Genomic DNA, 21,561 nt, shown 5'->3' with positions numbered 1-21,561 from the left:
CAAATAGACACCTGCCGAGCTCTACCCAGCTGCAACATCCTCTGAAACCACCACACCCCCGGCTCCAATCGCTGCCGACCTTGCCTCGTGGCCAGCGCAGGAAGCCGTTGGCCACCCAGCTGTGCAACAGACAATACATGCCGCCCGGGAACATTATGCGTGATGAACTGCGGAAGCACAAGACACTGCTGCCAATCACTCCATTCAAAGTCAATCACTTCTTGGCAACAAGGATGCTCACATCTCACATTCGATTGCATCCCAGGAACTGCTTGTGCGATGTAGGCTCCCGCCACAGCCACAAGCCCACATGTTCCCTTCCCACCATAATCACATACAAAATGTACATGGCCACCTTGGTAGGTAGGGCTAACTCACTGTGAGCTATTCGCTCGTAGCTTATGAGAGGTAGGTGGTAACCAGATAACCACACTTTCGCACCATTGTACAAAAGTGCTACTCAAAGAGCCAGTACTCGCATCCAAGTGGAACATCCGGGCAAGCCAACGCATCATGTCAGAGAAAGTAAACTGGTGGCGTTTGACCCCATGCCTCTTCTCATGCTGCACCCCGTCGTATTATTGGCGCCAACAAGCCTTGTTGTCAAAGACATCGAGTAAAGCGTCTCTTCCAGCGTGCCAGCCTTCATCGTTCTTATCCAAATCTTATCCAAATCTTATCCATAAAAGTGCACTTCTTCTCGGCCAAAAACGCATTTGACATCTTCAAGGCCACCCACCCCGATACCGCCAGCCTCGCCACAAACTGCAGCGTGACGTGCCTGGCAATTCTGCCTATTTTGATTGGCCTAGCTAGACCTCTGCAATAACCTTGGGCCCCTTCCTCACTGCAAAATCGACAAGTTGAACCATCGGGCGCTAATCGCCCACTATACAGTCGCTACCCTACAACTCATTGCAGCCAACGAGGTATCAGTAGCAACGTCCAAACTGTCTACCTATATAATTAGGTATGCCTTCCGATTCTTATAATTACTCGCTTTAAGTCTGGGGTTGAATAATATGGATTTGAAGTTATTCTTCTTCCTCTTTGATCCCTAGTTGCATCGTCACCTCTGTTGCTTCTGATCGTCCAGAATAGCATCTGCAGGTCAAGCCGAGGGCAGCCATCACGGTTGGCGGGCTTGTGTTGTAATTGATGAGTCGATACATACCTCAAGCTCAAGTCCGATTTGCCCTTGCTTTTCGTATTAGTTGTATGTGCACTGTATGAGTTATCATAGAGGCTATGTTGCGAAATTTACTCCGTGGCTATCCATCTTCAAAGGTCGGATGTGGTAGAATGAAGGTTGGAGTCACGGAAAACTATAAACGTTCTTCCTGGGATTTTTTTAGCGGAATTTTCATTATAGTAAAGACCAGCTCGCATAGTGCCCACAACGCCAAAAGCTGATGCCTGGACAGGTATGAGCCAGGTCACGGCGGCCTTGCCATGTACTGGCACGGCCCATTGTTGCCTGGATATCAAAGTGTGACAACTTTATGGCTTGGCCCTGTGTGCCAGGTGGTCTCTATTCACAAGAGTTTGGTGCAAACAACGAGTACTAGTCCGGCTCACCTCGCGAGGATGCGTGACCCTCGTGTCTGCTCGGCTGACCAGACACATAGCTTCAGAGTGATGCGAGCAGCTCCTCGCTGTCCGAGCCGGCATCACCTGTCCCATGAAGAAATGTAGTCAACTAGATCCATGAGTTTCATTTGCCTCTCAGCTTCCATTGCGCCGGTTGTGTGACATACATACTCGCCGGGCGACATCCGGGTGCGGTCCTTTGACTCCTTGGTCGGAACTGGTGTAGCGCTCGGCATCCCGGGCGTCGGTGTCTTGTTCCCATCGCCTTTGTAACACAGCTCAAAGGTCCGAGGCCTCCATAATAACGTAACGATTTTGACAGCGCCCGATGCCATGTCACGCCCGTCTCGCATTACACGAGCTTGCACTGCCTTTGCCACGTTCATCACCACTAGTCTACTTCTACAAAGTTCCAATATTTCTCCAGTCACGAATTCTGTGTATTCAAGTAATGCAAAAAAACAGCCCACAGAAAGCAAAGGTGCTGCGGTGGAAGATACATTCACATGCTTTTCGCCAAGACGTAGTTCCGCGTATCAGCGCCCGCTCTGCGGCCCCCCGTCCTACCGTCGGCAGCAGACCACGCCGATACCAAGTAGGCGCGCCAATCAACCTTATTTCTCAATTCATCATGTGAGGATCCTTCGAAAAAAGTCTTTGTCGCCCTGGCCGTGCTGAAATCTCTGCAACCCCTGGCCAGGAACAAGTGTTGTGTCATGAGACTGCGGAATAAAATCCGCGACCTACGAGAAGCGCCGCGGCGGAATACCCTGTTGAGATAGAGTTTGGACGGCGCCAGACGCTACGGGTTTTACAAGTACAATACAATGATGGACATGGTCATAGCAGCCGACAGCCGAGATGGGCGATGACGGCGCGCCGGCAAGCTCCGTTGTCGAGGCCCGCGAGATCCAGCTCGGAGAAGATGCTATACGACGCTGGTATTACGGCTCAATCAAGTCAAACTGTTTTCTATCATACGCGTGGTCTTATCAACAGTATGAGATGAAAGATGTAGCACCGAATCTAGAGATCGAGGCTGGTTCAAGATGGGGATAAGCCTCACGAGTGCTGTCATCGCGTGCAGCGATATCCGAGCCCACCCTCGGCTCCAATTTCAGATTCGGTCCTACTTGGAAATAAAGCCCTTTTCCCTCACCAGACCAAAAGAACCTCTGTCCAAGTCACGCCTCGGCCATGGAACTTTCCGCGTCTTGCGCCCGCAGCCAACAGCCACTAGCCAGCGATGGTCCGGCGATCTAAACCAGCTCAACGATCCAACGACGTGCAAGGACGTGCTCTCCACCAGGCACTAGGCAGAAACTCTACCTCGCCTCATTTCCGTCTTGTCCTTCGAGGGCAACAGGGCTTAGCTTCCCTTGTGCTTTCCGTCTCGGCCTCCCGTCCTCTCCCAACTGACTCGGCGTCTCCGAGAGCTGCGAGAAGCGGCCTGTACATGTCCCGAAGCAGAATAGAAGGCTCTTTAGACTGTTTCTATTTTCAGATGACAACGTTTAACAAGGTTGAGCGATAGCCGGATGGCGCATTTCCAGGCCGAACCCGCAAACCTCGGCGCTCGCTGTCAACGTCGGTCACATTTTTCATACTACAGAGTTTTTGATATCAAACTCTTCATAGACCCATGAATGCCCAATGCACCGTGAAGAATCTTTCCGTCTATAAGAGTACACCATTCCTCAGCCCAACTATCCAACTCTCTTCGTACTCATCTGCTTCTTCATCTTCATCTCCCAAACACACCAAAGACACACCACAACAGTATAACGCATACCTGACAAATACGAAACCATCCACAGCAGCAACAACAATAACCAGAGAAATATGGGCTTCATTTCTTACAGCGACGGCGTACTGGCTGCCGACGTGGAGCAAAAGAACCTACACAGTGCAATGTGCTGCCGTCCCAACAACCATACCACCACCGGCGCCGAGTTCACGCCTAATCAATACAACACTCCTCCTCCATCCTACGAGTCCATCTGCCCTCCGCCTTCATACGACTCTCTGTCTCCTCCTCCACCCTCATACGACTCTCTGCCTCCCCCGCCGCCAGCCTACGAGCTTCTGCCCCCGCCTCCTCCCTATGACTCTCTACCCCCGCCTCCTCCTCCATACTCTGTCCGTGCCAGCTCCAACAGGACCTGCACGACCTGCTCCTCGTCACGACCTACCCTACCTCCGGTCAGCACGCTCCTATCCTCCATCGACGCTGCGCCGTCGTCCTATTCCACCCCGCCACCCTACACGCCAGTCCCCGTCACGACCACGGCGCCGCGCTTCCCCGTCTTCCACGCGCGCTACCACGGCACGAGCAACTATGAAAACTCCTGTCGGGACCGCCACAAGCTCTTTATCCTCACAAACGCCGACGCTGCGAATCCCCGGGCGCGCGGCATCTACCTCGCCGTCACAGGCAACCGACGCCGCGGCCTGCGTGTCCGTGAAACGCTCGGAGACGTGCCGGAGAACACGAGAGGGCTGCGCGAGAGCATCTTGCTGGGCAGTATAGTAGCTGAAGACATCGACGCGCTGGGAAACATATGCCACCATGTGCAGTTGGACAGGTTTCCGGTGTTGGCCGGGCGCAGTGCGTCACGGAGAAAGCCTCTCCCGAAGAGCAAGTCGTGTCGATTTCTTGTATACACAGTTGAAGCCCCGCCTCCTCCTTATAGCGATGGTCATGTTGCAGAGCTACTGGCCTCACCCTCACAAGAATGGGCGGCGGTAGTCATCGCGCTGGCGCACTCTCGGAACCTTTTGCTGTCGAATTAGAACTTGGGGTGATTCTTTCATGAGTAATAGAGTTGTATTTATAAGGTAGTTCAAGATGGTTGGTAATATGGGGGAGAGATTCAATTAAAACATATTCATGTCAATGATAATACATATAAAGGATATCCAAATCTTTTCTGTAAACCAGGTACGCCAGGCAAATCCTCGAGAATAGTTACAGACAGTCGTTGGTGTATGGTCAGAGATTGTATAACAGAGCGGTGATAAAGTCTTTCTTGAGATTGATCGAGTCGGGAGGGGGATGTGATATGAGGGGCAAATATACACGTTGGCTGTGTTTGCATGACCATGTGGTTGCTTCCACAATAGAGATTGAAGAGAAGAAATGATCCATACTTTTGAAGGCTCGGCTGGTCACAAGTACAATGCAGCACAAGTATTGTTCGCATCAAGAATGACCTCAAAGGATTGTGTCCAAGTCCGGATGATCCAGGAAAAAGGCGCTTGACAATGATACTCGACATCCAGACTTCAAGCGCATTGTGGCATCAAAGAGGAGCTAGATGAATCAGTGCAACAAGTCACAACCAGAGCACCCCAGCCGTGTCAACAAAGTAGCACAATTCCATATAAACGTCTGGGGAATATATACAAACCGGCGACGCGTACCCTGATGTCCGGATCTGGGCATACAAGAGAAAAGACGCAACTCTTTCCCGTGGAGTGGTAGAGGACCAGCCAAAACGCCGATTGGCAGCTCTGGCTAGCCAAAGCGCAGCCGGACAACGGGGACGCATCGTCGAACCAAAATCAACATGTACCAAAAGAACCAGCCTTTTCCAAAACGCCGATTGTGACAGATGAAAACATGATATAAAGCCAATCATTAATCAACTTCAGATTATCATCCAGATGACAGGGCAATAAGTCCAGAGCCAGGGCTGGCAAAAATAATCCAGGTTGATGGCAAAATCCAAAGAGGTATATCCGGCATTGGTAACATTATCCATGAGTGGAACAGGCCAAAAGCACAAATAAATCGCAAGCATTGTCCATGGAATAGTCCAGAGCGGGTGTCCGTGGCAAGAGTCCGTATAGGGAGATTATATGTACGCAGAGGGTATTCCGGTTTATAGTCCATTGCGGGTCGTTGATGATGACATGAAAGAAAAAGAGACAGCTCGGGCTGTAGCATCCAAGGGACGTCTTCACAGTATTGGAAGCTGTGTTAGCCATGACTGGCGAGAAGCGGTGAGACTTGTCTAGCGGCGGGGAGGAGGGGGCCGGTGGTGTCTCTCAACAGAGTTCCTGTCGCTGTCCTGGTCACTACGACGCTTGTTTGTGCCGGAAGGCGGTTTGGGGCTGGAAGGGGGCGCGGAGCCTCGGGCGAGGGGGGTTTCTTCATACTGTTGTGGTTGTTGTTGCGGCTGCTGCTGTCCTTGGGCTCCATAAGGTGGCGGAGGGCCTGCGGGCGAGGCTAGAGTAGGTCAGAAGACAAGTTCAGATGGCACGCAGCTAATCGCCGTTGGTACGCGACTGACCTCTGCCGTAGAATGGATCCTGCGGCTGAATAGAGGAAGAATACTGCTGGTTGCTTCCTGGATGAGGACCCTGGTTTGAATACTGGAATGGAGCGCCCGGGGGTTGGGAATAGCCTTGCTGGGGAGGACCAGAAGTGGAATACATGGGCTGCTGGGGTCCAGGTCCAGAGGAACCCCCGCGAGGTCCGGGAAATCCATCGTTGGGAGGGTAGCGCGGTGCCATGTTCGCACCGGTATTCACATATGGAACTTCTTGGGCTTGAAATCCAGGGTTCATCAAGCCGGGTTGGTTGACAGGGCTGGCATATCTGGGATCGGGATTCCCGGCAGGAGGTCCTTGTTGGTAGTTGCCATAGCTGGGACCAGTGGTAGCAGGGGCATAGGTTTGCTGCTGGGGAAAGTTGCCAGTGGCACCAGTGTAGCCTGGAGCGCCCGATCCCGGATATCTAGCGGTGTCAAAGGATTCACGGGAATTGAAGTGGTCCTGCTGCTGCTGCTGTTGCTGCTGCTGAAAGGGAGGGTGCTCAGTAGGGCCAAGATGCTGACGCGACTGGTGCGTCTCGGAGTATCGATATTGCACTACATGTGAGTTAGAAGACGGAGCCCCAGCATAGTTTGGGCCATCTCGCGAGCCGTGGATACCTCCATGGGCACTGCGCGATGTTTGGGAGCGGCGTTCGCTGTCCCAACGCGCAGAGTCTGCTTTGAGGTCTTCAATCATTGCCTGACACGGGTTTAGCAAGCGAATTTGGGGGTGGGAGAGCGGAGGAGGCTCACAGTCGTCAGGTTCCGGTAGGCGGTGATGTAGTAGCCCTGAACGGTCTGTCCAGTCTGTGGGTTCTGGACGGCGTTAGCATATTTGATCAATGGTCTGGACACAGTTGGATTCCAAGAGCGCACCTCATAGTGACCGGGCCGCACCAGGGCATCGTTACCCAGGTAGCGGCAAATGTCGGCGGAGATGACTTCGCGATCGATGCCGTCGCGAGGGACAAAGTATTCGTTCATGCGAGTGCTGGAAGCAGCCGGTGCAGGCGGAGCGTTGCGGGGTTGTCGTGACATGGCGAGGATGGACTGTTATTGTGTATGAAAGGTAACAGAGGGAGGAAGAAGGCGGGAGGTGAGGGTAAAGGGCGTGGGACCGTCTAATATGCAGCGAGATGGAAAGCAGCGACAGGGGGGACCGAGGGGGGCGAAAAAGGTCGAGCTGGGCCTGGCGGGTCAAGGCGAGTGGCAAGATAGGCCGGGTGCAAAAGGGCAAGACTGGGCGGTGATCGTTCTAATAAGCCAGGCCTGTAGGTAGAGATTTCGTGCGTGTCAGTTGCAAGGTGTCACAGGAAGCGGGCAACGCGAGAGGGCGAGCAAGGAGCAGGGGGTGAAGAGGGAGAGGCAGGGGAGGGGGGAGGGGGGGCTGACCTGGCTGGCGGGCTTTTTTTCCTTGATGTGAAAGCTGGAAAGAGAGGGCTGGGCTGCAAGTTGCGAGTTGGGCGTTTGGGTTGGGTGCCAAAGGCAGAGTCGGATGATGGCTAGAGGCACAGAGGGTGGTGCAAAGGAGGTGTGTGTGTGTGTGTGTGTGCGAGAGGAGCGAGAGGAGCGAGAGGAGCGAGAGGAGACGAGGGTCGGCAGTCCGTCCGTTGGCGAGGGGTGGGTGCGGCACGAGATGGTTTGGGCAGCATTATTAGCCTGGCATGGAGGGACGAGTCGCGATGTTTGACTGGTGCGAAAGAAAGGAAAGCGGGCGGTGATGCTTGGTGGGGCTGCGTGAGAAGCGGGTAGAAGCAAAGAAGAGAATGCTGCTGGCCGTGATTCAGCCGGCGTGTTCTGCGCCGGATAAAAATCACGTCAAGAACAAATAACTAGTTAAGTGAATGTGTCCTGCCCTATGGAAATTGTCAGTATTTTAGACATCTTATTCACAGTGTCGGTCGACCCAAAACAGGCACAGCACAGCACAGCATTTCCGTCCCGTCCATCCCATCCTGTGATCCATCCCACCAAAACGGAGCACGGAAAAAGCAAGCAATAACCAGTACCCAGTAAATAAATACGTTTCATCTACAGCAGCAGGGAACTTCCTCCGCTAGTTACTAGGTAGTTAGTTAGTTATCGATTGGTGGGCTGGGATCCCATCGACACTCTGCAGTCTCTGCTCAGCTCAACAGCTTGGGACGGACCAGGTTGATTTGCTGGCCTTGCCAGGACCACCGCTCTCTGCCAGGCTCACTATATTCCTGCCAATCACCGCTGGGCTAGTTCGTTGAGGCGTTGCGCTCTTCACCGGGCATCCATATCCATACAAATGGCGGCCCAAGCATCATCCCCCGCCCGTCTCAATACCGGTAAACGTCCCCGACGTCTCTCGCAAAACCCCATCAACCATCAAACGGCTCGTCAATGCGAAATACAACCAAAACGACGAATTCCCTGTTTCGCGATAGTTACTGATCCATCTGCGGAACCTAACAAGACCCCCATGACCCCTTCCTTGCCTCTCCATCACCCAAGCCTTCCACTCTCGACACCGACACGGCCAAACTGTCGACAAGTGGGTGGACCTTCTGTAGTTACCATGTGTGGCTGTTGAGCTGGGTCCTTGCTGCAGGTCGTCGTGTCTGCCATGCACCCATCAATCAAGCACGACGTGTGTGCACATGTATGTACTAGATTCCGGTCTTTCTGGCTGGCTGGTTTGTTGGTGGGGAGATAATTTTTTGCATCTGCCTCAACCTCCTCTTCTGTTGCGTTTCTGCAAGGCAGTTTGCGGCTGGTCCGCGCACCACACCATGGCGCTGCATTTTGTTCAACGCTCTCATCTCATCCTGGAATCCTGGGACGCACGCCCATGCACTACTAAAGTCAACTGCGCCAAACGCTTTACGATCGGCTTGCATTGTGCGTCAACGACTCTTTCTTTTGTCCCGCACCAGGCGCTGCGACTGGCCGCGCCGCGCTGCGTGCAACCAGTGTCATCGTCCCGGCCCGTCTGCGCCGTTTCGCCCCTCGTGCAGCCTAATCTTTGTGCGACCTGAATAGGGCTTTGGCACGCCAAATCAACCAGTTCCAAAATCCTCGGCATCATGCGGGCATCACGTCGTAGCGACAGGTAGGCCGGTGATGCAGCGTAGCGCATGTCTCGTCCCTGCCAATCACGACGTCAGAGGCTCGCCAGCTGCTAGCTTCGGCCTCTTGCTACCACCAGAGACAAGAAAGCATTGTGCGAGAACGGGTGCCTGGTTCCCGCTCGCGCCGCCGGTGGGCTGCCGCTTCTTAGTTGGGTATCAACGCCGTCGACCCAATTGCCACCCAACCCAACCACGGGGCCTGTCCGCTAGTCCCCCGATGTCTTCGCGCCGCTGACCCACACCAGGGCGATAACGTTGGACGCCCAGATTCTTGACGCCTTGGTCACAAGAGTATATATGTCGACGGCTCATTGCGAGAAACTTGGACTTGGCTGCCATGGGGATTTGATCGATAACTTGAGCATCAAAAGAAATACGTCGCATGAGCTAAACCACGCCGTTTCCACCACGAGAATAACGTCATTCATTCACCCCCACGTTACGTTACCCCAGTCGCCCGTGACTCGAAAGGCTAGAATGCAAGCCCAATCCAATCGGTCCGGGGTTCTCTCTTTTTTCCTTTTTCCTTTTTTGACGGATTGGCGGTAGTCACTGGCAATGATCGATTACCCAAACTTTAGCTTACTTTGGCCCTGCTCCAGCTTGTTGCTTCCGCCTCCCCGGCCTCCGCGTCGTGAGGAAGACGACCCGCCGGAACCCTTGTTGCTTGTGCCACGCACTGATGCTGCATTCCGTGATCGTTGTTCGGCGAATGTTGACTTGACACGTTCCTCATCCTGTATGTCCTTGGCCATATGCCAGTCCATGTGGCTTTGTAGTGCTTCCGGCGTCTCGAATGAGGCGTGACAGCGAGCACACCGCAAACCAACTTGCTGGGGCTCGCTGTATTGAATACGTATGCCTGCGCTGGCTTCTGCATCCGCATCTGCATCCGAGTTGTGATGACCATGGTTGTTCTCCACGCTGTCACCGTCGTGTCCCCGGACATGGGCCGCTGTAGCATCTGCGTCCGCACTAGGCGTCCTCTCTGGCTGGTCTTTGGCGAAGAATCGTTGTATTCCTAGCACTTCTGCACGGGCTCGTTTATGCGGCCGTTCTGGAGGCATGGGCGCGTTGTTGCCGTGGTCAGCAACTTTGAGGGACATGGCAGCATCACCCTTGACCAGGAAGGCTCCGATGCCCATGTTGTTTTTTATGCCGTCCTCAAACCCACCGACGGTGAGGCTGAGGTTGTTGCATGGCCATATGCTACCGTCGCCTAGAATCTGCAAGAGCAAGTCTCTGGCCAAGCCTATGAGCATGGCTTCGTCAATCGGCTTGCCCTGGGGTATGGGTATCTGCCGGCTTCGTGTCTGCACCATATGCCGAGCGCTCAGATGTATAGTTTTCGGTCGACGCTTATTCTCCAGCACGCCTTCCTCCACGAGCCTGTTGAAGATGTCTCCCGCAAAGATGCGGAGCCATTTAATGGCCTGATCTTGTGTATTGATGTATGGTCTGAACGATTTGGCAGATAGCATAGACTTGATTTGGGTTCTCGGGTTGACTTCGCTTGTATCAACTCCGCGTATCGTGTTGTAAAGCCAGATGCCAGTCTCGTCGCCGAGCTTGGCCTTGAGCTGCTCGACCGGCACGGGTAGCAGATCCTTGACTTGCTCGGTCTCAAAGATGCTGACCACTTGCTCTCCTAGCTTGCCGCCCAGATTCCGAATCTTGGTCAGCTTGAAGTCTTGCAGAAATACGGCCACTGCTCGGTTTCGCACGACCGTCTGACGATTCGGCTTTTTGTAGCCGGACCCGAGCTTGCTCAGAAGCTTGTTGCACGCCACACCCGCCGAGCACGTATACCGCAACTTCTCGCGGATCTCGGATCTCAGGTCACGCACGATTTCTGAACCGACCAGAATCGCTACATCATCCCAGTCAGGGTCCTCGCCCTCACGGTCCTCATCCAAGTCAACGAGCGCATCCGCTTTCCAGTCCAACGCTGATACAGAGGGCATCGGGAGCCGCTCTGATGGGTCATTGTACGGTGGCGGCTGCTGGAGCTCGGGAAACCGGTCGAGAAGAATGGAGTGTACCTGGGCCGACAGATCCAGGAAAACCTCGTCGATACTGGCCTTTTCCACCCGCTGGAGGTTCTGCGGAAGGTGATCGTGGACGAGGGCCAGAATTCTGCGCGATTCGAGCCGGTACGGGTCGAGTGAAACCTTGTCTGTGGCCATGTTTGCGGCAGCATCGTCGCGATACGCCCACTTGTCGTCGCCCTCGCGCCAAGTCGCGACGTGCTGCGCGATAAGATTTGGGCACGCTTTTTTGGCGTCCAAGACTGAGCCCAGACGACCGCCCATTCCACTTCTGCGCGCTGGGTAGTTGATCGCAATCAGCGACTGCCTTGGGTGGAATTAGCGACGTGACAGGGTGCAGTGGGCTATGATGGAAAACTCACCACTGTTGAACAGCCAGAGGTTGATCGTCTGGCAAACCCAACCGGACCATCTCACACTGTGCGTAAAACGCGTCCAGATCAACGTGTGCAATGACACGTAGCGGACTAGATGCAACAAAGCTTGCCATTTGCGAAAGGTGGCGATGGGTAAATTGGGAGCGCGTGCCATCGGTGTGCTGATCTGCCGACGATAGCGGCGCGTAATTCCCAGGCGATGAGGGCATATCGGGTAATATCGATATTTTCCACCAAAGTATGAGCAACCGCAATCAATGCGAGGTTTGCTGGCGACTGGAAAGATGGCGGCAAGCTGTTGGGTTGACTGTTGTTTGCATCACGCTGCATTGGGCGCAAAACATGCAGTTTCCGCCTTTTTTCAACCACGAGAAGTTCAGGACATTGCCGTCTCACCAGTATATCGTTTCAGTTATGCAGGTTGTTACCTATTGTCCAACATGGAGACCGGGCAACAGTGTTGACGAAGGCAAGATTCCACGATGCGCCAGGGACGTCATTTTGAGAAAGGCCCCACATCGATGTAAAAGCTATGATTAGGACAACTTCCAAACTGCACGAAGCAACGCCTACAAAATAATCGGTAAAATCCTATTGAATCATTATTTCGTATGCTTTGTGGCTAATGGAGTCAGTATGCCACTCGAGGCCCAATAAGTTGAGAAAGAAAGAAGGCGCCAATGTTGTACAGTGCCCACTACTACTTTTCTCGACCTTCCACCCTCCAAACACAATCTGCTATATGTATGTATGCCGCCCATACACGCCGATAATCGATCAAATGCTTCTTTCATTCTTGTTTGATGGATGTTGACCTTTCACAACGCTTTCAATCTACGGTAGATTCCCCGCCCGACTTTCAGCTTTTCGGTTCACGACTCGATCGCTCGGATACCTCGGCGGTCGCTTCCTCGAAATCACGAAGGTCTTGAATAGCGACAGCTAGTCGATGCTGAAGCATGGTCATTTGGGAATGGAGCTGGTTGATGCTGGACTGCCAGTACGCCATGTCGTGGTGGCGCTTCCCTGGGTCCACCTCGTACGCTTGAATGTAGGAAAGCTGATGGTAATGGTGTCGAATGCTATCCTCGGTGAGGTGAACGCTGTGAGTGGCCTCTTCAATTTCCATTTGGAGGCGCTGACGTAGCTTAGAGCCGCGCCGCAGATCGGCCATGCGCTCTGCTGGAACTTTGCCGGACATGTTTGCTTTCAAAAGCACGCGTCTTGTGTCCTTGACAGTCAAGAGATTTTGGACAAGGTGCAAGTTGAGGCTGGTAACCGCTGTGCTGTAAAAATGGCAAAGCCAGCGGCTACAAAGGCGGGCGGTCGTCCTTTATTCAATCGCAGAGGTGTTGATACTAGCCGAAACTTTGCAAAGACGAAGAAATAAGTTTGATTTGCTTTGCTCATGCAGCGCACTCGGTAAACTCTGCGTGGCGTAGTGTCGAGTCCAGGCCATGGGGGCGCTCTCGGCTCTCAACGGCTGTCACGGAATGCTACAAAAAGCAATAACCTATCAACCTATCAGCATCTGCCTAGTCCTCGCCTAAAGACTGTCTGTCTCTTACTCACAAGATATTGGCTTCCTTTCCCCCGTTCTCCGGTCGAGAACGCAAGGGCGTGCGGCGGACTACACTAGCATCGACAATCGGGGGTAGCTTTGCCACTGGTTTGGACACTTGGTAGGTTCAATTTTGGCTGCCAGTTACCAACGCAAAGAAAGGTAGGTAGTAGGCCAAGGATAGTAGATCGCGTTGCAAGCGAAAGGTGCAGTTGATGAGTGCTAAACAAGAGAAGGGAATCAAGGCAGAAAATCAGGACAAGAAACGTTTCTGGCCCAACAGAAGTACAACCTTTTGGCTCACAGAAGGGAAGGGAGCAGGCGACAGGTGGTGGTTTATTACAAACGAGAAGACAATAATCTGCATGGACGTGGAGTGCGACAAGGAGGCGAGGGAGTGAGGGGCTGCTAATAAAGCGCCGTTGCGCGTGGTCAACCCTCAACCCTTCGGGGCAAGGCGCATCGGACTTGGCTCCAAGAATTGCTGCTTCACGTCTGGTTGGTGGTTGATGGGGTTGAAGGGGGGGGTTGATGGGTGTCAGACGTGTCAGACCACGTACACATGTATTAACGACATTAACGACACCCCTGTTCACGGCGAGTGGTGCCGAATCAACTCGAGCAGCACATCTTGTGCGATTGTGATATTCCCTAATAAAGCTTTGTGACTTGATTTGCGCTTCTGCGGCGGATAACCATCGGTAATAGCGACGCAACGTGGGAGACGACCGATGTGCCCATTCTTCAACCTAGACAACTGGCAATGTGGTCTCTTCTCCCTTATCATCTGCAAGCCTTCCCCCTCCTCCTCTCAAGACCTGCAGCAGCCGGGTTGATTCATTGCGCCGAACCCTACTATGGGATCGGGCAGGTGCGCGGTTTGGATCCTTCGCAGGGCCTTTTAACCCCTCACACGCTCGCGTCAAATTGCAAGAGGATGTCTCCAGGCCAGGCACTTCAGCTGGTGTGTTGTCCGTCCTTTTTTGCTCGACCGTCACTACGCGAAGGCGGGTTACACAACATGAAGAAAATTATGACACCATCAACCATGTACCCTCGAGCGCCCGCAGCGACCGTATGACGGCCGATGGGCAAGGGTCCTGATCGATTTTTGCTATCATTGACGTCTTCTACTACTGAGGGTAAATAAATATCGTAGAACCTATTTGCCACCCATACCACGTTTTAGTGCTACTGTTGCCCGCCCTTTTCTAAACAGAATGGCGGGGATGTGAGATAGCCAGTCACGAGGCGAACACTCTACGGTTTGCCCTCGCTGCAGTACAATAGAAATCGGATATTTTCTTTAGGTATTGAACATTCGTTCCAAGCCAAGATGGCGGTAACTAGTGAGTGTACCCCTGACGACTTGGGCATGGCAACGTACCCTGCACTTGACTCTTTGCTGCTATCATGGCGATGTGCAGTAATACAGAAGCATGTGTTAGTACCCGGATTTCTTGTCAGTAACTCGCCCTGTAATATATCTTCCAGTTTGTAATTTCTTGTGTTGATCCATCGCGGAATATTTCCAGGAGTGAGCCGAGTACGCGTATCGTTAATCATGGTGATTTGATTGATGAAGAGGCGCGCACAGATTATGACCGCTTTAGATTCTAGATGATCAATCGCACAGTAAGGGATTCACATCCTCGAAGAGTCATCAAACATGGCCAGTCATATCGCCACCTAGTACAAGTCCATGCACATGAGTTATGCAGCCGCCACATGTGAATGCGCCTTGAAATAAATAGAATCAGTACTATAAACTGAGATCGTCCAGGCTATACGTAGTGATAGACAAGAAGATGGGGTGATTTCGACGGATGTGGAAAGGAAGGTGTTCAAGTCCTGCAGGGAAACAACAAGTGTAGACTTGTCAACCATATGGAACCAAATAGAACGCGGACAGGGCACACCACTGGACCACCGCAGGAACAATAAGTATCTAGAACAAAACGAAGAGGGCTAGAGACTGTAGTCTAGAATACCGTAATCCCAAGACGATGTGGATGCCCGGCTCAGAGAGATGGCTGACATAGACACATCTTGGACAGAAATTGGCGAAGCAGCTTGGAAATACAACTTGGATGGCTGTATTCTGAGGTCTGTTGGGGAGAGAATATTTAGAACGAAGAGCTACGAGACATCTTTTTTTTCTCCTTTCTCCTTTTTCTTTTTTTCTTCTTCTTTTTGCTTTTCCATGAGATCAAACTAGCCACGATTCACCAGGTAAGGTAAACGCTAAGATACATCAAATATAGGTTTTGCTTTGGCTGAACTTGGATCTTCTCATGATTTGGGACATGAACTAGTCTAACCCGAGCAAAAAATGAGGAATAAGGATGCAATGTAGCCACAGTTGGAAAGGTTCATGTTGCAAGTCTTGATATGATGAACACAGTTACACGAGATGGAGGCTCAACAGAAGGCAGATTTTCGGCTACAAACCTAAGAGCAAATAGCTCCCTCGGCCTCCACAAATTGGTCCCCTGTGGCTCAGATGGCTAGAGCGTTGTAAGTATCCGTAGATGCATCTCAGATGGGTTCCACCTCGACATACTAATTCATCATCAGGGACTGTTAATCCAAAGGTCGGAAGTTCGAGCCTTCCCGGGGGAGACCCCTTTCACTTTTGTTCTTCAGGTGACTCTACATTACCTAATGTTTTTTTTTATCCATTGACTCGGAAGGTGGGCTCTCGGGCGCTCGGGTTGAGCGGTATCCGACAGGCCCTCTGGCATGAGGCTGTCCGTGTCTTAGCGGTCATGGCAAACCCGATCCGATCTAGCAAGCAAACGTACTGTCCTGCGGACTGAATGCCCTGGCCTTTGTTTGAAAGCTCCCGCTAGAGATCATTCGAATCCTCACTAGCGGCCCGATTCTTCCTCTTCGACGAGTTGGGTGGATAAAGGACCAGGCGAGACATGTAATACGGTAAATACCAGTTACGGTGACTGACTGTGTACAAGGCTTACAGCTTTACAAGCAGGGCGAAACAATAGTGCAACGTCAGCTCTTCACTAAAGTCCAATGGTACCACCCGACACAAGGTGGCGGCGGAGTTTTTGTGTAACCACTGAGATTCATGCCTTGGCATACATTAAATGGAATACTTTGTTTCAAACATGCTTGAAATTGGGCAAGGCTATATGATGACCATGGATGAAGAGAATAACGGTGTCGGGGTCGGGGCAACCGCCAAACTCAACGTGACGGAAGCAAAGAACGGAGCAAAGAACGGAGACTTGATTTTAGGAAGAAATATTTTTAACTAAAATGCCTATCGAAACATATGGTTACAGAGACGTATGGCTAAGCAGAGGTACATGTACACGCCAGATTCGGCCCCCAAGAGCGGCAGGCAACCACGTATCCGACTGCCAACGAGCCGAGACCTGCGCTCTGCCGGCCCAAAGTAAAAACACAGTCTGGAAAGTGTTAGACATGAGGACAAACGACCCAGACAATGCATTATCGCACCAGGGGAATTGGTTCCCAGAATTATATTCGAGTCCGGCCGGCGGGACCAACAAGGACTTACACTGCATTCGACAGAAATGGTCGCTCGGCTCTAATTTGACGACTTTGCTTCACCCGTCAGCATACTCAAGTCCAGAAATAGTTAGTAGACCACGTTCTCATACCAAAGCAGGTTACTTTCGAACCTTGCCCCAGGCGACCACGACGTCGCCCGCGTCGGCGTCAATCGGCCCAACACCAAGAGGACTCGCACCCACGGCAGCGATTGCTGCAACAAGGGCAACGTAGATGTAGACAAAAGAGTTCATGTTGATCGAGTAGTGGTGAATTTGGCTGGGATGGGTAGAAAATGTAGTTGCGTCTGAGTTGAAAGAACCAAGAATCCCAATGATGCCTTGCTCTGCTTTTTATACCTGCTTGTCCGTCACCCTCCAGTCTGGAGCACCTTGCATTGTTTTCTCGGAGCAGCTTCTGATTTCTCAACGCAGTCATACAGCTCCAAAGTACCAGGCTATGAGAGAACTATCGAGAGATGCCGCCTTGTGCGACCTGAGGTCTTGGCTGATTAGTCGGACCGCGTCTCCAAACCAACTGCAGGAGCCGCGACCAATTACCATCTCGGGAAGTGGACTTCGTTTACTGAATCAAAGAAATTCCTCTACTTGGATGACCTAAGAACCTGCCTATTTTGTTCTTGCCACCATGCAAGTCATCACAACCTGTAGCGAGCAGGTTCAGCCTGACCGCGCAATCTCGGACGCGCCCATACCTGCTGGGTCGTGAGTCGGCCCAACAAATTAGGCAGCTGAATAGTTGAGATGTGGTGTCCTCGCGCCTGAAGACAGGATTGTCCCCGAAGGCTTGCAGGTATGATATCACAGACATGGAGATCGGTTGCTGGCTGCGACAAGGCGTATTACATGCCGCAAGGCTAGCCATGCATGATGATGGTGTAGGGTTGCAAGACTGAATAGGCAAGGGCCCTTTTTTTCTCTGTAAAATAGAAAAGACCGTTTCTATCAGGCCTTTAATCCCGTTGGGCCACTGCAAATTAACATGCCGACGACTAAAACTGGTAAAAGGTCAAAGGACTACGACGATGAGGGGGATGATGGACCGCTATTGGCCGGCTGGGAACTGCCGATTTCCAAAAATAGAGCCGCCACGACGCTGGAGACAAAAGCATTGGGCGTGTCCATCTTACTCAATGTTTTTCTTGCCGTATTGCTTGTTTTTGCCGTTTGGCTCCTGCTCTCCCAGCGCTTACAGTACGGTCGGTCAACGGATTTCGACTTCAACAGTACGTTGCTCACATGCCACAGGTTGGCAGCTAACTACAGTTCTGCGCTGACATCTGCAAAAGCACCAGCATACGAAGCTATTGAGTATGTACCTCGCGTGTTTACCAAAGCTTTTCTCGACGATCAAAGCCCTTACCAAGGATGGCCGGATGACGAGAAGGATCAGCTCTGGCAGAACATGTATAGCAGTACGTATAGATGCCATGCAGCGCCCTCCCACGTCGAGATAAGTTTACTAATCCAATAGTACAGAAGGAATGACTATTCGGATCGATGCAGAGGCTGCGGACAGACTTGTGAACAAAACAGAGCACGCCCCCGTAGCTGGTTTCGAGAAAGACTACGTCGTTGGCCTCGACGTTTTCCACCAGCTACATTGCCTTGTCGGTCGTCTTGAGCCAGGATACATTGCTAGAAGCTAAAATATTTTAGAATATGATTCGGCGTTCCATGTACCCCAAGCGCTACAACTCGTCCATCATCCGTGAGGACGGGTCGATTGACTTTCTGACTTGGGCGCACCTAGGTAGGTCATGAAGGGTCACATTCCAAAATGCAGGACCAAGATCACGTCTACTAATACTTTTTGATTTCTAGACCACTGCGTTGAAATGCTTCGCGAGTCACTTACCTGCTCCGCCGACGTCAGCGTGATCCCGTACAGGTGGCACCGCGAGACGAACATCGCTGAGCCGGATATACGAAGCGTGCACATGTGCCGCAACTTTACAAAGATTCGAGATTGGGCATTCGAGCGCTTTCTTTCCCTGACAAGCAAGAGAATACACGTTGAAAATGGCACCGTCGTGGACTATGCCGGTGCTGGGAGAGACCCGGAAGAGGTGCTGGCGGAGAAACTGGCCAATCCCGAGAACTGGAACAAGACTGTGAAAGATTTGTGAGATAGAGAGTGGAAGTACGGAGGTGAGAGTTGCGAGGGTTGAGAAAAGGTCATTCAATTTGTCATGTCACTGCTCCTCTGGAGTATGTAGATTCGAGACTGCGGAGAGCCGTTCAGCCCGGCCTGACGTGTGCCCGTCATCTCCAACCATCGATGGCGAGACACTTGCCGGCGAAAATTCCCGAAAGCCAAACGTGGCGAACTCAATACTAGCTATCTGTACAGATTCAGGAGTAAATACTTTGTACAAATTATACAAATGTTTGTCCTCGTCGGCGCATGGGCTACCTTGCATGCGACCGACCGGTGTGCAGGCATCTGGTGCATGGGCCATTGTGTGGCTGACCACTGTAGTGATTTGTTTGTCTTACAAGAAAGCGCATGATCTGACCCAGGAGTTTGGGACCTGACAGCCTCTGAACGAAAAAAAAAACAAAAGTGTCAGACATCGGACGAAGCGACGTGTGTGGATTTCCTCGAGATGGCGAGAAGGTACTCCGGGCCCTTGGCGCGCGAATGGCTCATCAAGCCCAGCCGGACAAGAACTATCAAGCTTAGCAGATGTTGCCATTTTTGGAGACACTGTCTCAGACTGTGGGAGAGTCTATCGACGAGCGAACTGGGTCAGTGGCGTACTGGGGTCACTGGAACGACGGGGTTTGTGGTTTGACCAGACGGCGGCGGCGGCTTGCATTCAGCCTCGCAGGCGGACCGGTCCGCGTTGCAACTTAAAAGGCGCATTGGGCTTTGGGCAGAGATGCAAATGCTCGGTGGACAGTGCGAGTAGCTGACAAGAGAGAGGCTTTCTCGATGACGACACTCGTCCGTGTATATCAGAAGAAGGGGCTCCAAGTACAGAATAGTAGATCTGTATCCATCACGGATAGGGTGAACGGTATCAGAAAAGCAGTAAAAGGACAAGAATTAGACTAAAATCGGGATTATATATGACGTGACGAAACACCAAGCTCTCCAGGTATCCCGTGACCGCATATCGTTGGGCCTTGTCGCATTATACCATCCAAGACGCCGCGACGCCCACGAACTATTGCTTGCATGCCATCTTCTCTCATGATCAGCGCAGCCATCTGACATGTCACTTGGTACCATGCAAGTAAGGCAACCGGCTTCCATCGCACACGGGAGGCCGCTTCGCTCGTTCCCGCGCTCCGTTTCCAACAGCCGGCTCGGGGTGGCCGGACGAGCCTCCCTTCCTGCCCAGACTCTTGAACACGGACCAAGGGAAGAAAGGCCCGATGAGGTCACCGTACAGCCGTCTTGTGTACTCATCCTGGTCCCTTTCTAGAATGATCGAGTTTCGTCTCAGCTGGCCGCGTTGCTTTCCCCCGGCAGACGGGCAGCCGCGTGTTCTCCTCGGCTTGCAAGCCACCTTGACTAGTTATTGCCCAGCTATGGGAGGAGGGGGGCCAAGATGGTGAAGAGAAAAATACACCTTGCAGGAAAGCAGACTGTTCACCGAGATGGATCGATTGCTAGTTTGTTGTCTCTCGCAGCGAGGCGCTGTCCGGTTGGGGCATTGGATCGGCGCCGCCAATGGTACATACTGATGGACGACAACATTGTGCGCTGAAGGAGGGGGGGGGGCAAGAGAGTTCACCTCTCTGTACGGACAGGGCTGTCGAGTTTGTGTGCTGCGACTTTGTCAGCCGTTGTGCGACGTGACACTTTTCCCTCGTAGAACCAGGCCTGGTGTTCACTCAAAGGGGTTTCGGCGGATGGTATGACTCTGGAGGACTCGCTTTACTCTGGAAATTGACGCAAAGAAAAGGATGGAATGTAAAACTGTTTCTCCTCATCGTCATCGGGCTCTGATCCCTCAAAAGGCCCCCAATCTTGCAGCCATGGCCAGGGGGGGAGCCCCAATGTGCCCTGATCCTGGAGTGGCCGTGTAAGCCATTGGGCCCCCCAGAGCAAAGGGAAGCCGCATCTGCGCTTGTGGGGACCGAATATCACCGTACTGTACTGGCTGGGATGCCGACTGCGAATTGGGGGTCGTGAGCGCCGTTGTCAAGCCGGGGGGGGGGGGGGGGCATCACCAACTCCAAGCCAGACTACTAAAAGGGCTCAGTGATCCTGATGAACTAACCCTGCTAATACCCTTCTTCTTTGTACTCTTCTTCTCAAGCAAGCGCAACAACATCTGTCCCCGTCTTTCCGGCCTCCTCTTCTTCCCTCACATCCCTCGCCGTCCTCTCCAGTATGGACTACCGTCTCGAACAACTCAACGCGGGACCAGACGGCGCCCACGTTCTCGCCTCCTGGCTGGGGATGCTCTTCTCCGTGTCCATCAACGTCGACGCCGTGCCGGCCTGCGCGACGCACGACACGCCCTCGCAGCGCATGTGCCGCCTCGTCCAGCGTCTCCAGGACACGAGCATCTCCGACGACGAGTACGACGTGGTGTCGCAGCATCTCTTCCAGCAAATCGCCGCCGCCGGTGGCTCTCTGCTGCGGCGCATCGTGACCAACCACCGAGCGCGTCCCGTCTCGCCGCGTCTCGCCGACCACCTCTTCCTGCCGATCCCGTTCCTGCGGCTCCTCGACACCTCCGGCAGCAGCGCGGGCCGGCTCGCGCTCGCGCCGTCGGCAAACAAGTACTTCCCGGAGCGCGTGCGGCACGCGCACCCGGGGGCCGAGCACCTGCCGTTCGCCATCGACCCGAGCCTGCCGGCGTACGGCATCGACGAGGTGCACGTGCTCGAGTCGCTCGTGCACGACCCGCTCGTGGACCACGTCGCGTGCCGCGTGCGCGTGCGCGGCGAGCAGCTCTTTTGCAAGGCGGAGCGCGGCGGCGTCGCGTTTGGCGACTCGGTCGTGGGACGGGACCTGCGCACCATGCTGGAGCTGCGGGCGGCGCTGCTG

At 53.0% G+C, this 21,561-nt stretch overlaps 6 protein-coding genes across 6 annotated transcripts; 2 read left to right on the top strand and 4 right to left on the bottom strand.

Moving 5' to 3' along the window:
* Positions 1 to 2,451: 2,451 nt before the first annotated feature.
* On the top strand, positions 2,452 to 4,339 carry CCM_06501 (uncharacterized protein; the record flags this gene model as incomplete). The annotated part of the gene is made up of 4 exons (XM_006671642.1): positions 2,452 to 2,588; positions 2,678 to 2,899; positions 3,408 to 4,198; positions 4,284 to 4,339. 4 exons carry the CDS (start codon positions 2,452 to 2,454, stop codon positions 4,337 to 4,339), a joined length of 1,206 nt encoding a protein of 401 aa, XP_006671705.1.
* Positions 4,340 to 5,606: 1,267 nt separating this feature from the next.
* On the bottom strand, positions 5,607 to 7,863 carry CCM_06500 (transcription factor RfeG; the record flags this gene model as incomplete). Its single annotated transcript, XM_006671641.1, has 5 exons — positions 5,607 to 5,809; positions 5,886 to 6,609; positions 6,663 to 6,959; positions 7,302 to 7,642; positions 7,803 to 7,863. 5 exons carry the CDS (start codon positions 7,861 to 7,863, stop codon positions 5,607 to 5,609), a joined length of 1,626 nt encoding a protein of 541 aa, XP_006671704.1.
* A 1,710-nt stretch (positions 7,864 to 9,573) lies between these two features.
* CCM_06499 (sister chromatid cohesion protein Eso1) lies at positions 9,574 to 11,641 on the bottom strand (the record flags this gene model as incomplete). The annotated part of the gene is made up of 2 exons (XM_006671640.1): positions 9,574 to 11,362; positions 11,418 to 11,641. The coding sequence occupies 2 exons, from the start codon at positions 11,639 to 11,641 to the stop codon at positions 9,574 to 9,576; spliced, it is 2,013 nt and encodes a 670-aa protein (XP_006671703.1).
* A 650-nt stretch (positions 11,642 to 12,291) lies between these two features.
* Positions 12,292 to 12,633, bottom strand: CCM_06498 (uncharacterized protein; the record flags this gene model as incomplete). Its single annotated transcript, XM_006671639.1, has 2 exons — positions 12,292 to 12,476; positions 12,576 to 12,633. 2 exons carry the CDS (start codon positions 12,631 to 12,633, stop codon positions 12,292 to 12,294), a joined length of 243 nt encoding a protein of 80 aa, XP_006671702.1.
* A 434-nt stretch (positions 12,634 to 13,067) lies between these two features.
* CCM_06497 (uncharacterized protein) lies at positions 13,068 to 13,360 on the bottom strand (the record flags this gene model as incomplete). The annotated part of the gene is made up of 2 exons (XM_006671638.1): positions 13,068 to 13,292; positions 13,337 to 13,360. 2 exons carry the CDS (start codon positions 13,358 to 13,360, stop codon positions 13,068 to 13,070), a joined length of 249 nt encoding a protein of 82 aa, XP_006671701.1.
* A 3,818-nt stretch (positions 13,361 to 17,178) lies between these two features.
* Positions 17,179 to 18,679, top strand: CCM_06496 (uncharacterized protein; the record flags this gene model as incomplete). The annotated part of the gene is made up of 6 exons (XM_006671637.1): positions 17,179 to 17,255; positions 17,481 to 17,776; positions 17,840 to 17,965; positions 18,057 to 18,160; positions 18,210 to 18,303; positions 18,375 to 18,679. 6 exons carry the CDS (start codon positions 17,179 to 17,181, stop codon positions 18,677 to 18,679), a joined length of 1,002 nt encoding a protein of 333 aa, XP_006671700.1.
* Positions 18,680 to 21,561: the final 2,882 nt, after the last annotated feature.

This window comes from Cordyceps militaris (genome assembly GCF_000225605.1).
Source record: "Cordyceps militaris CM01 unplaced genomic scaffold CCM_S00005, whole genome shotgun sequence".
Lineage (NCBI taxonomy): Eukaryota > Fungi > Ascomycota > Sordariomycetes > Hypocreales > Cordycipitaceae > Cordyceps > Cordyceps militaris.
Note: the sequence above shows the minus strand (reverse complement) of the source record. Positions and strands in the feature narration are given on the sequence as shown.